Here is a 14570-nt window from a genome sequence, read left to right as displayed (position 1 = left end):
TTGTTGCAGAAGGAGGCAGTGTGGATCTTTCGCATGCATACACTAGGACCTATAGGCCTCAATGATTAAAATCATTTAAGCCAGTTTCCAACTTAGTTATCTCCTTCTTATCTAAATATTTTATACAAACTGATATACAGTATGTTGTACAGTGCTTTTATGTACTTTATGCTGATGTAATGCAAATAGTTTTCTGTACAAGTGTAAATGTTGGTAATGGTATAGTTAAAGGGGTGGAGTTCAGCTGAGCTCAGATGCCTTGAAAAAGCATCATGTAAGAGGTGAAACAGCTATTGACTATAACTACCTCCATTCACGGCCGCCATCAGGGTAGGACTGGAGGACCTGCCGCCAGGGGCCCGGACAAAAACTAAGATTAGCCCTCCTTGTTCCCCATTTAGTTTCCTTGTTTAATTATCTAACTCGAGCCCCCTCCCTCCCGCCGGAATACTTAGACGCACTTATAACTGTTATCCCCAAACCCAATAAAGATGCCTCTATTGTCTCTAATTATAGACCCATTTATTTGATTAACCTTGATACTAAGATTCTGACATCCATCCTCGCGCACAGGTTGAACCCGATTCTGCCGCGGTTGATACATGCCAATCAGGTAGGTTTCATTACTGGCCGACAGTCGCTGTTAATATCCGGAAGGTTTTGGATGTTGTGCATTGGGCCTCTGTTAGCTCATCTCCTCTTCTATTATTATCGTTGGATATCGAGAAAGCTTTCGATAGCGTTTCTTGGAATTTTCTATGGGGAGTATTGGAGGTGATGGGCTTTGGGGGCTCCTTTGTTCGCATTCTTAAACTCTTATATTCTGTCCCCTCTACATTTTTGAAATTACCCACATCCACCGCTAAACCCATCCAAATAGGACGGGGCACCCTGATCAGGGACTCTAGCTCGATTCTGGGAGTCACCATTGGCCCTTCCACATTTAAATTGAACCTTTTTGCCGATGATCTTTTGCTAACACTTTCTCATCCTCTCTCTTCCCTGCCTAATCTATTTTCTGTTTTATCTGACTATACTGCCCTTTCCGGCCTGAAGATTAATCCCTCTAAATAGGAGTCCCTATACCTTAACACACCTTCTCACACGCAAAAACTCATCTCCCTAAATTTCGACTTCCTTCCCCCCACCAAAACCGTTACCTTGGTGTGCGTTTCACCCCTGAAATTGCCTCTCTGTATGGCGCTAACTACCCTCAATTGTTTTGAGCGATCAGACAGGATCTCCGCTCTAGGGATCTCTCATACTTGTCTTGGATAGGCAGGGTGCATGCAATTAAGATGGTAGTTTTGCCCAGATTGTTATATCTGTTTCGCACCCTGCCTGTTACGGTCTCAACAGCGGACAACAAGACACTCAAATCTGACATTTTCAGATTTATCTGGAAGTCCAAGAGTCCAAGAATAGCGCAAAATGTAATGCATTATCATAAGCAGCTAGGAGGATTGTCGGTTCCTAACTTTCTGAAATACTATTACGCTGCTAGATTGAGCCAACTGGCCTGGTTCATGGCGGAGAAAAGGTCCCGCTGTGGGTTGGACTGGAATCTTCACTCATCTCCCCACACTCTTTCTCTTCTCTGCTGTGGTCGGTCCCCTCGTTGGCCAAATATGTCCCCTACTCTGATTTACTTACACTACATTCCCTGTCGCTCTGGCGGTTGGTCCGTATACGATTCTCTCTCCAGTCTTGTCCTTCTCCTATGCTCCCTCTTCTTCGCAATACTTTCTTTCCTCCGGGTCTGTACACATCGAGCTTCTCATGGTGGTCAGAACTGTCACTCCTTATTATTATAAATAAATTTCATCAATGCGGCAAACTTATAGCCCTGACTGAATTCAGGTCACAATACTTACCTCCACCCTCAGAACACCTTTGTACATGTCAGGTATTCTCCTACCTTCACTCCCTCTTCCCTACACGTGTCATCCCCCAGCTGACTAGATTAGAACGCCTTCTTTTATACTCACCTTCTAGGAGGGGGATATTAGCTATCATATATAGTCTTCTGAACTCGCCCCTGCCCGACACCAAACTGGCTTTTATGAGACAGTGGGAAGCAGACTTGCAAATTGAAATGCCCCTAGAGGTGTGGCAGGATTGTTGCGACACTTTAAGTAGGGGTAGCTGGCAGGTGTCCCTCACCGAGACCTCACTGAAAATTCTACATAGGGCCTACTATGTACCGACCAGCCTTCATTCTATGTTTCCTTCTTCCCCTCTGACCTGTTTCAGGGGATGCAATTCAATGGGTACCATGCTCCACACGTGGTGGACATGCGATGTGGTCAGATCCTACTGGACCTCAATTCTTGCTATCCTTCGCTCTGTCCTTTGGTATCGCTGTCCTTTTCTCCCTACCTTTTGTCTCTTTAGCAGGCGACTGTGCAGGATGCCCAACAGTCAGTTTAGACTGGCTCAATTCATCTTGCTGGCGGCCAGGATTCATATAGCAGGTAGCTGGAAATCTCCTACCCTTTCTGTAGACAAAGTCTTGGATAGGATTAATCAAATTATGCTTTTTGAACGGATTAATGCTATGCGCACTGACACGTTGGATAGTTTTCACAAGATATGGTCTCCATGGTTTTCTTCGTCATATTGCCGGGAGATTCGATATTCCTTGTCTATATCATAACCTATTACTTGGTATACAGTACCCTTATTCCTGTCAAGGCCACTGTACTGCTCTAATTCACGCCTGGTTACTCAGTTGTTATTGTTGTTTGCATTTTCTATACTCGGGTTGCATCCTGATGATAACTCCTGTTTTTGTACTGCTAACTGACCTTTTTTAGTAAACTTGATTTGTTGACACTAAAAACTAAGATTAGGGGGCCCTTGCCATGCTCCTTACTTTTATTGTTTTAATGCTCTTTAACCCCTTAAGGACCAAGCCCATTTTAACCTTAAAGGGGTACTACCGTGGAAAACTTTTTTTTTTTTAAATCAACTGCTGCCAGAAAGTTAAACAGATTTGTAAATTACTTCTATTTAAAAATCTTAATCCTTCCAGTACTTTTTAGGGGCTATATACTACAGAGGAAATGCTTATCTTTTTAGATTTCTCTGATGTCATGACCACAGTACTCTCTACTGACCTCTGCTGTCCATTTTAAGAACTTAGGGATATATGTCCCCTCAGGGAAACCCTGAATAGAGACCCTCTACGGTCTAAAACTTAGCTTTTAATAATTCCAAATTAATATTAAGGGTGCTCAAAAATTTCCACTAGGTGGCAATATGTGCTTAAAATTACAGTCCCCATTAATAATGTTTTTTTAGTGCATTTTATGCAGGATGATCTTGATCACGGAGCTCAGTTTGCAGCGCTCTGCTCTGACACCGTCTACAGACATAGTGTCACTGCGCACCGTGATCCATCCATTTTATAACAATGGGACTGAGCTAAAATCTCCTCCTCTGGCTCAACGTTTCGCTAGTTGGATCTAGCTTTTTCAAGAGTGCGGTTGAAATGTAGCAGTTGGAATGAAATAAACCACATGTCACTACTCTGTGTGCTGCAGCAAATTTGTTCTTCTAGCGATACGGACCTGGGACCTGGGACCAGCCGCTGCGTGCACCTACCTCCACACATCTTTGAGGTGCAGCCCACCCTGTTTTTTCTCTATATATACATATATATATATATATATATATATATATATATGTGAGTGTGTGTGGATATATATGTCTGTGTGGTGGCCCCGAACGGGAGATGTTATCTTGTACCCTAGCTGCCCTGTCAGGCCGCCTCCTTCAGTGTCCCCAGGGCCCCTTTCACCTGTTTCCCCCCTGTATATATGTTCTGCAGTGTATGGTATTATGTAGAGTATGGTATTATAAAATGTGTTGTATCTTTAAGAGTTATGTCATGTGATTGTTACCCAGGAGGTACCAGTGACCAGGTGATCCCAAGAGTGACCTATGATCTTCCTGCTAGTCCCCCATATAAGCCCTGGGTGGAGCTAGCTTCTCTCTCTTTGAGCTCTTGCTTCCTGCTGATGTCCAGTGCAGTCGTGCCTAGTGTGCGTGTGTGTCCAGAGTGTTGGAGATCTCAAAGTCAAGTCCTGCAGCCACCATCAATTCAAGTGAGCTAAAGTCACAGCTTTATGAGCCAAGTCAAGTCACTCTCATCTGTCAAGTCAGCATGGTCTGCATTCAATTGTCCAGTCCTACTACAAGTCCCAGGAAGCCCTCAAGGTCTCTGCGTCACTGGTCACCTCCTTGTAGGGTTGCCACCTTTCCCTCAGAAAAATACCGGTCGTGGGTGTGGCTATGTGGGGGTGGAGCTAAAAAGGGGAGGGGCCCGATTGCACAGAGGACGAGGGATCAGGGGTTTAAGAAATGGCATGGGGGATGGGAGGGGGGTAAAGAAATGGCATGGGGGATGGGAGGGGGGTAAAGAAATGGCATGGGGGATGGGAGGGGGTAAAGAAATGGCATGGGGGATGGGGGGGTAAAGAAATGGCATAGGGGATGGGATGGATACAATATATATGCGAGGGGAACTTTCCTATATCGCACAAAAAAATAACATTTAGAGAATAAAACTTACAATTGTAAATAACATTTATTTAAGAACAGGCAATGAATTTAAGGGGTTACCCAGCAAATACAAATATAATATAAATACATTTGACAACCTCACCAAATAGTGCAAATGCAAACATTTTAACAGCTCCTCTGTATACACACTACCAACAACAAAAAATAGGATGAAAAAATAATCAAAACCAAATTGATACCGATAAAGCCCTCATATAGCTCTGTAGGTGAAAAACTGAAAATGTTGTACTGAATAAAATCACTATATACAGAGCAGTATACTATAAAGGATCTGTACACAATATAAGTGATTATATACAGGACCATATGGCGGTAGATAACAGCTGTACACAGGATCTGTTTACTATATAAGTGATTACAGTTACATTTTGGGACTCACAATTACATCTTTTCTGATCAGCGGTGTCCTCTTTCCTTTTCTTCTCCGTCCGGATAAGACCGCCATGTGGATCTCTTAACATCTGCAGGAAAAACATGTCAGACTCTGCATATATTCAGTGCCCTCCTCTACACAATCTTTCCATCTATAGGCCCACAAACTGTAATAATGCCCTCCTTGGTGTCCTGCACAGTAAAAGGGAAGATAGGTAGGTAGCCAGGTAAATAGGTAACCAGGTAGGTAGATCAGGAAGCCGGATATGTAGGTAGGTGACAAGCCAGGTAGGTAGGGGGCTAGCTAGGTAGTTAGACAGCCATGTATGAAGGCCAGGTACATAGTTAGATAGCCTGGTATGTAGGTAAGTAGTTAGGCATCCAGGTATAAGTTAAGTAGCCCCCCCAATAAGTATAGGCAGTTACACCCCCTCCCCCGTTCCCTATAGGCAGAGTCACCCCCTCTCTTCCCCATAGGTATAGGCAGAGTCACCCCCTCTCTTCCCCATAGGTATAGCCAGTTACCTCCCCTCTCTTCCCCATAGGTATAGGCAGTTACCCCCCCTCTCTTCCCCATAGGTATAGGCAGTTACCCCCCCTCTCTCTCTTCCCCATAGGTATAGGCAGTTCCCCCCCTCTCTCTTCCCCATAGGTATAGGCAGTTACCCCCCCTCTCTTCCCCATAGGTATAGGCAGTTACCCCCCCCTCTCTTCCCCATAGGTATAGGCAGTTAACCCCCCTCTCTCTCTTCCCCATAGGTATAGGCAGTTACCCCCCTCTCTTCCCCATAGGTATAGGCAGTTACCCCCCTCCTCTCTCTTCCCCATAGGTATAGGCAGTTACCCCCCCCCTCTCTCTTCCCCATAGGTATAGGCAGTTACCCCCCCTCTCTCTTCCCCATAGGTATAAGCAGTTACCCCCCCTCTCTCTTCCCCATAGGTATAAGCAGTTACCCCCCCCCCCTCTATTCCCCATAGGTATAGGCAGTTACCCCCCCTCTCTCTTCCCCATAGGTATAGGCAGTTACCCCCCCCCCCTCTCTTCCCCATAGGTATAGGCAGTTACCCCCCCTCCTCTCTCTTCCCCATAGGTATAGGCAGTTACCCCCCCCCTCCCTCTTCCCCAGAGATATAGGCAGTTACCCCCCCCCCCCTCTCTCTTTTCCCCATAGGTATTCAGAGACACACAAACACTGACTGACAGACACACAAACACTGATTGACAGACACACAAACACTGACACACACATAGTAACAGACACACACAGACACACTTACCTACTACCGCAGCACCTCTCCTGTCTCCTCTCAGTCTCGGGCCGGCGAGTGAAGTGACATCCTGTGCGGGTCTGCGGAGTGACGTCACTTCCGCAACGTACCTCCGCAGATCCAGCCGCCCAGCATTGCACAGTGCAGGTAAGGTTTTAGACTGGGACAGCCTCAGAGTCAGACAGGGTGCTCTGTGCTGAGCGGCTTGGTGCGGGCGTGCGGCCCGCACCCCCGCTCAGCGGCACCGCTTTTTTAGGTTAGTGTGTGATGACAGTGAATGAAAAATACCGGCCATTGCATGGCCGGTATTTTTCATCCAAACTTACCGGCAGAGCCCGGAATCTGAATGAAAATACCGGCTGTGCCGGTAAAATACCGGTAGGGTGGCAACCCTACCTCCTTGGGCCCTGGCTGAACTGTATAGACTTTACCAACTGTCTACCCTCAGTAAAGCTACCATTGTCCGTAACTTGTCCGTAACCTGCCAAACAAAGGGTCCGCCCCGGGTGCCAAATGCTCTAGGTACGCCCCTAGGGCTGTGTATGTGTTTATGTAGCGGCTGTGTGTGTGTATTGGGGGCTGTGTGTGTGTAAGTGTGTATGGGGGCTGTGTATGTAGGGGCTGTGTGTGTATGGGGGCTGTGTGTGTATGGGGGCTGTGTGTGTATGGGGGCTGTTTACGCGAGTATAAGGGCAGTGTATGTGTGTATGGGGGCTGTATGTGTATATGGAGGGAACTAGCCGTCACGCCTCCTCCCATAGACATGAATAGAGGGGGTGTGGCCCCAGGCTTCCATGTTCATCATGAACGCTGCAGTGCCGGGCAGGGATTGCAGAGTGGGGGGGAGTGAAGGCTTTCTTAAAAATGAAAGAAGCGATCTGGTTGCTATGGACAACGTCTCCACTTTTCCTCTCACAGGTTTTCATAAATCTCCCCCAGTATGTGGGAATATTCACAAATTTTTAGGGCAGTTTTACAGTAACCAGAATAGAGGATATTAGATTATTGCAGAGTGCGGTGCAGTAAAATACTTTACAGCACAGTGTTCTACCGACTACCCTCTGCTGTAATCTAATTAGAAATATATAATTTGAAAAATAAATGGAGGGGGGGGGGGGGGCACTCCAGTGGCAGATTTATGGCCAGGCCACTGGGAGGAGGAGGAGGAGGGGGGGGGGGGGTTAGGAGGCCCAGGACCAGTGCGTAGCTATAGAGGTCGCAACGGTCGCCATGGCGACCGGGCCCGTTAGCCAGGGGGGCCCGCAATCACATGTTGGCCGGCACTGCCATCATGTTAATTAATCAGTATGACAGCCGCTGCTACCAGACCTGTCCGTCTGGCAGCAGCGGAGTCAACATGAGGAGGACCTGGGGTGGGACCTGAGCGACTATCCCACCCCTGCCTTTCTGCCGCATTGAGTGAGTGGAGGAGGAGGGGCAGGGCACGTACTGCGCCAACAGGAAGCCCTGCCTCTCTCCTTCCTCAGTGACTGCCCGATCATCCATATGTTCGGCTGCCCGCCCGCAGGACCCTTATGCACAACTGCCGCAGGACCCTTATGCACAGCTGCCGCAGGACCCTTATGCATGGCTGCCCTCACGACGCTTCCCTTCCCTCCCGCTAGCGGACCCCGCTATCCTGCCCGGTATGAGTAAACCCTGCGCATTATAAATGTACGGCGCTGCAGCGTGCAGTGCCGTTCATTTATGGCATGGCTATGAAGTTAGCGCAGGAACTCCTGCGCTCACTTCATAGTAGTTGCGCATAGTGACATCCTCTGATGTCAGAAGCCAGTGTTTTCCAACCATGGTGCCTTCAGCTGTTGTAAAACTACAACTCTCAGCTTGCCTGGACAGCCAAAGGTTGTTTGGGCATGCTGGGATTTGTAGTTTTGTGTCTCCTGCTGTTGCAAAACTAAAACTCCCAGCATGCCCGGAAAGCCAAAGGCTGTCTGGGCATGCTGGGAGTTGTAGTTTTGCAACAGCTGGAGGTGCCATGCTTGGAAAACACTGGCTTACAGTAAATGTCTTAAAGAAGTACTCCAGGATGCAAACATTGTCATTCAGACTGCCGGCAGTAAAATAATAAATATACATACCTGCTGTCGCTCCCCAGGTGCTTCCAGTAACCCACTCCAGCCTCCGCCGCGATCCTTTTCCTGGTTGTCGGTGAGTAATACTGCACTTAGCCAATTACCGGCTGCAGAAAAGTCCAACCTCGGCCGGTGATAGGCTGAGCGGCAATGTGACTCATTGACCACCGGCAACCAGGAAGAGTATCGCGGCGGAGACCAGAGCGGGTTACTGGAGGCACCTGGGGAGCGACAGCAGGTATGTATATTTATTATTTTACTGCCGGCAGTCTGAATGACAATTTTTGCATCCTGGAGTACTCTTTAAGTTAGAGAAAAAAATATATTGTGGAAACCTCTCTTATCATAAATCATCCTGAATAGATTAACATTAGGGTAGGGTTACATGTAACAGATCTGCAGCGTATTTTACGCTGCGGATCCGCCGATGACTTGACTCTATAGAGTGCCTCCTGCTGTTTTCCCCCCTGTGTGCTGCTCACAGCAGCAATCTGCCACTAACCAGCAGCCACACAGGGACCTGCGAGTCACATGGGCACATGCAGTGTACTCTGAGACATCGTGTAACGGCAGATTGCTGCTATAAGCAGGACACGGGGGAAAACAGCTGGAGGCACACTATAGAGTCAGGTCATTGACGGATCAGCAGAGTAACATACACTACTGATCTGTTACATGTGACCCTACCCTAAGGGCGCATTGGTGTATTTTTGCTGCAGATTTGCTTCAGCAGACTTTGCTGCCCATTGACTTCAATTGGTAGCAAAATCTACCATAGCAAATCTGCAGCAGAAAATGTATTGAATCTGTGGGGTGGGGGATGGGAGGGGGGGGGGGGGATTTGTGGGCTGCACATGCTCAGCCATCCTGAATAATAGTATCTGCTTGTTCGGGAGGTGATCATAGAATTTGGGGTCCGGAGGAAGCGTGTGTATGTATGGTGTGTGTGTATGATGTGTATGTACTGTATGTATGAATGATAGATGTGTGTAAACAATATGTATGTATGATGTGTGGAGATGTATTATGCGGGGGGGGGGGGATCTGTCGTCGGCGGGTGTATGTATGAAATGTGTATGCATGATGTGTGTGTATGTATGTATGTATTATGCATGGGGGGCGGAGGCGGCGTGTCTATGATGTGTGTATGTACTGTATGTATGAATGGTGTGTTTGTATGTACTGTATGTGGCAGTATTATATTCAGGAGGTACAGTGGGTTGCAGGATTATATTCAGGGGGTACAGTAGGTGGCAATATTATATTCAGGGGGTACAGTGGGTGGCAGTATTATATGCAGGAGGTACAGTGGATGATATTTTTATATTCAGGAGGTACAGTGGGTGGCAGGATTATATTCAGGGGATACAGTGGGTGACAGGATTATATTCAGGGGGTACAGTAGGAGACAGTATTATATTCAGGAGGTACAGTGGGTGGCAGTATTATATTCAGGGGGTACAGTGGGTGGCAGTATTATATTCAGGGGGTACAGTGGGTGGCAGTATTATATTCAGGGGGTACAGTGGATGGCAGTATTATATTCAGGGGGTACAGTTGATGGTAGTTTTATATTCAGGGGGTAAAGTATTTAGCAGAATTATAATGATTATTTTCTTCATACAGAGGATGAGGATCTACTGACAAAGTGAGAACCATTAGAGAGAGGGAGGAAAAACAACATTCTCATATCCTGTCCCATATTGTATGTGGGGGTGACTTGCAAGCCGGACCAATGCACAAAACAGAAGGGGGTGTGGCTTTTCAATATGGTATGGCTTACATGAGGGGTGTGGTTGCAAGCAAAACTGATGCACTTACCCGAAGATGCAGAGCCAAGCTTAGGCCATGAGGTAATAGAAGTCCCATGGACTTGCATGGGACGTAAGACAATGAAACTCACTCTCATGTAAGGGGGTAGGATAGGGTTAATTTAACTATCCGATATTTTTATTTTACATATCAGTAGTATGTGTACCAAGTTTCATTGAAATGTCTCCAGCCTTATGGAAGTGGTGCTGGAACATACACACACACATACACATTGGGGGTTATTTACTAACATGATCCCAACTCTTTTTTCTCAGGTTTTGTGCCTAAATTGTGTCACACTTTTTATGCGCCAGAATTTGTGACAAAAAAAATCCTCTACATTTTATACATGGAAAATCCGGAAAAGGGGGTGCAGCCCCGACAAGAGAGATGTGGTCTCAACAGTTTTGAAATATCCCAACATATTTACTAATGTTCCCACAGAAACATGTGGTAGATTTGAGCTCTGAAAAACCCGACAGAACAGAGCATGTGTAAAAAAAAAGCAAAACGTAGGGGAAAGTGCAAAATGTAGGAAAACATTAGTAAATACTTTGGAAAAATACATAGGGAATCAAAACCCACAAAGAAAACTACACTTCACACTTAGTAAATAAACCCCATTGAGTTTTATATATGTAGAATATGCATAATGTCAATGTTACTTACTTCATTTATGACTTTATGAATAAACACATATGCCCAAAAATTCGTCAGTGAATACATTTCAGTAGAGAAAGTCTGTTTTAGTTTCTCCCATGCTTTCTTCCAGTTCCTTGCGGGATTTAAGAGACGATCAGCTATCTGAGACTCCATCTCTTCCATGCATGATGACCACTTGTCATTATTATAGAGGGATGACATGCACCTAAATATAAAATAAAGGGAAGAAATTGTTAATGTATTATATTGTTATATTGCTTTTTGTAAATATAAAATATATTTTCTGAATACAAAAAATTGTGACACTCTTGCTTTTTACTGTAACTATGACTCAGAAGAAGGATCGGAGTACTTAAAGGGGTACTCCCGTGGAAAACACTTATTTTTAAATCAACTGGTGCCAGAAAGTTAAACAGATTTGTAAATCACTTCTATTAAAAAATCTTAATCCTTCCAGTACTTTTTAGGGGTTGTATACTAAAGAGAAATCCAAAAAAGAAATGCATTTCCTCTGATGTCATGACCACAGTGCTTATTTTTTGCGCCACCAATTCTACTTTGTAATGACATCAGTCATTTTACCCAAAAATCTAGGGCGAAACGGAAAAAAAAATCATTGTGAGACAAAATTGAAAAACAAAACCCTATTTTGTAACTTTTAGGGGCTTCTGTTTCTACGCAGTAAATTTTTTGGTAAAAATTACACATTCTCTTTATTCTGTAGGTCCATACAATTAAAATGTTACCCTACTTATATAGGTTTGATTTTGTCGTACTTCTGAAAAAAATCATAACTACATGCAGGAAAATGTATACGTTTAAAATTGTCATTTTCTGACCCCTATAACTTTTTTTTATTTTTCTGCATATGGGGCGGTATGAGGGCTCATTTTTTATTGAGGGTACCATTTTTGTATTGATCGGACTTGTTGATCGCTTTTTATTCATTTTTTCATTATATAAAAAGTGACCAAAAATACACTATTTTGGACTTTTTGGAATTTTTTTTGCCTGTACGCCATTGAATGTGCGGTTTAATCAATGATATATTTTTCCGCACGTGGTGATACCACATATGTTTATTTTATTTTTTTTTTACACAGTTTTTTTTTTTTTAAATGGGAAAAGGGGGGTGAACTTTTATTAGGGGAGGTGTTAAATGATCTTTATTCACTTTTTTTTTTTTGCAGTGTTATAGCTCCCATAGGGACCTATAACACTGCACACACTGATCTTTTAAATTGATCACTGGTTTCTCATAGGAAACCAGTGATCGATGATTCTGCCGCTTGACTGCTCATGCCTGGATCTTAGGCACTGAGCAGTCATTCGGCGATCGGACACCAGGAGGCAAGGTAGGAGACCCTCCTCGTGTCCCACAGCTGTTCGGGATGCTGCGATTTCGCCGCGGACATCCCGAACAGCCCCCTGAGCTAACCGGCAGTGATTTACTTTCACTTTAGACGCGGCGTTCAAAGTTGAACGCTGCGTCTAAAGTGAAAGTAAATCCCTACCGGTTAGCTCAGAGGGCTGTTCGGGATAGCTCAAAGTTGAAAGCTGCGTCTAAAGTGAAAGTAAATCACTGCCGGTTAGCTCAGGGGGCTGTTCGGCGATCGGACACCAGGAGGCAAGGTAGGAGACCCTCCTCGTGTCCCACAGCTGTTCGGGATGTTGCGATTTCGCCGCGAACATCCAGAACAGCCCCCTGAGCTAACCGGCAGTGATTTACTTTCACTTTAGATGCAGAGTTCAACTTTGAACGCCGCGTCTAAAGGGTTATTAGCGCGCAGCACCGCGATCATTGCCGCGCGCTATAAGCCACGGGTCCCGGCTGTTGTTAGAGGCCGGGCCCAACCCGCTATTGGCCCCACGTTATAAAAAGGGATCGGACACCAGGAGGCAAGGTAGGAGACATCCTTGGTCCTTAAGTGGTTAAATGGGTGGTGTCTATGAGAGTAGCGTATGCTGTGTTTTAAAATATGAGTGTATTTTACAATACAATGCAAATAAGCTCATAAATGAATATTAGGGCCCTGTTCACACATCCGGAATCAGACTACAGGTGTCGGCATAGCATGCTAGGACTGCATGGGAATGCGCCATCTCATAGACGGCTATGCATTCTGTGCAGATGCTGCAAAAAGACAGGTTCATTCTTTCGCGGACACGGAAATCAAAATTTCCTGCCCAGAAACATCTGGCACGTACAGCGCATCAGAATACCATTTAATACAATCGGACTCTGCAGCTGCGGAATCTCTGGTGGAATTCCAATGCGGAATTCCGCACGGAAATTTGGGATGTGTGAACAAGGCCTAACTCTGTATTTTATGTATGGATGCAAAATATGTAAAGTGGATGCATCATATGCTTTGTGTTAAAGTAGCCTTAGAGGCTAGATGGCCTAAGGTATATTTTAGACTGTTCTACATTAAACTGTGACATTGTTATAATATGTATGAAGAATACAGCTGGCTGAGGTTTAGTATAAAGCCTCAATCCACTGTGTTAGACTGGAATTTCTATTTGTACCAACCACCTTGAACCAGATGGTGATACTAGGAGCTAGCTGATACCCCAAGTTGTCACTACATAATACATATTGTAAATCAAAAAGGTTTTTGAACAAGAAGCACCAAGAAGGTTCATAAACAACACATATACAAAAAAAATTGCCAAAAGGCAAAAAGAAGAACCTATTTCCTAGTTGCTCAAATAATAATACCAAAGGTTATAAAAAAGAAAAAATAAGAGAACAGGGAGTGCCATTAAAATCCTATCTCCATGTGCGTGTGTGTTTTATTGTTAATGCTACGTCATAGGGACCTCCAGTGAGTAAATATGTATAGAGACCACCAAGTCAGGTTCCATAAAATCATAAAGAAAGAGAGGAAGAGACAGTAAAGGAGAGAAGGAATGGCATCTTCTACCTCCCTTTAAAATGTCCTAAACATGAACAAACTGTGTCCACAAGTGTGCACTACTCAGTCTCACACAAGCCTAGGCTGAGATATATAAAATGATTTACCAGGTTGCTCCAGAGGTGCCACAAATATATGTAATAGCATCTAAAATATCTTCTTTGGCCAGTTCAGCAAGCACACCAAGAAAACCAACCATAGCACGAAGTCCACCACCAGATCCTAAAATGGCAATTACAGGAGGCTCTTCATCCTGAATCAAAAAAAGGAATTTTAGATTATGGCACAAAAAGAGAGAGAAAGACGACATCTAAATGGTCTGATGTTTTGGTTAAGATATGTGACTTTAGTCAACAGGTAAATTCACTTTTGGCAATTTGCGCCTCTCTGAAAGATGTCACAACCGTAATTGTGTCAGCAGCACACTGACCGAGAAAGTTCATCATTCCCAGGATGCTCTTAATCTGCTGAATGTTCATGTGAACCATTATCTGTGTTGGACTCACGTAGATGGGAGTGAAAGTTGAAGGGGTACTCCCCTGGAAAACATTTTTTTAAATCAACTGGTGCCAGAAAGTTAAACAGATTTGTAAATTACTTCTGTAATAAAAAAAAATCTTAATCCTTTCGCTTTATCCTACAGAGGAAGATCTTTTCTTTCCATTCTGTCTGACCACAGTGCTCTCTGCTGACCCCTCTGTCCATGTCAGGAACTGTCCAGAGCAGGATAGGTTTGCTATGGGGATTTGCTCCTACTCTGGACAGATCCTAAGTACTGGAAGGATTAAGATTTTTAAATAGAATAATTTACAAATCTGTTTAACTTTCTAACACCAGTTGAATAAAAACAAAT

At 44.7% G+C, this 14570-nt stretch overlaps 1 protein-coding gene across 8 annotated transcripts in view; it reads right to left on the bottom strand.

The window, feature by feature from the left end:
• PLA2G4C (phospholipase A2 group IVC) overlaps positions 1 to 14570 on the bottom strand; it is a 151706-nt gene that overhangs the window by 98920 nt on the left and 38216 nt on the right. For 7 of the 8 annotated variants that reach the window (XR_008845643.1, XR_008845633.1, XM_056528570.1 and 4 more), the window contains 2 exons: positions 13825 to 13970; positions 10803 to 11001 (listed from right to left, as the gene is read on the bottom strand). Coding sequence is in view for 6 of the 8 variants with exons in the window: in XM_056528570.1 (XP_056384545.1) it covers positions 10803 to 11001; positions 13825 to 13970 (345 nt within the window). In the remaining 2 variants the exon portion in view is untranslated. Of the gene's footprint in view, positions 1 to 10802; positions 11002 to 13824; positions 13971 to 14147; positions 14260 to 14570 lie in introns of those variants that run through there. The other variant, XM_056528575.1, reaches the window with a different exon arrangement.

The sequence above is a fragment of the Hyla sarda genome, chromosome 1, assembly GCF_029499605.1.
Source record: "Hyla sarda isolate aHylSar1 chromosome 1, aHylSar1.hap1, whole genome shotgun sequence".
NCBI classification, from domain to species: Eukaryota; Metazoa; Chordata; class Amphibia; order Anura; family Hylidae; genus Hyla; species Hyla sarda.
This window is presented reverse-complemented; position numbering and strand designations above follow the sequence as displayed.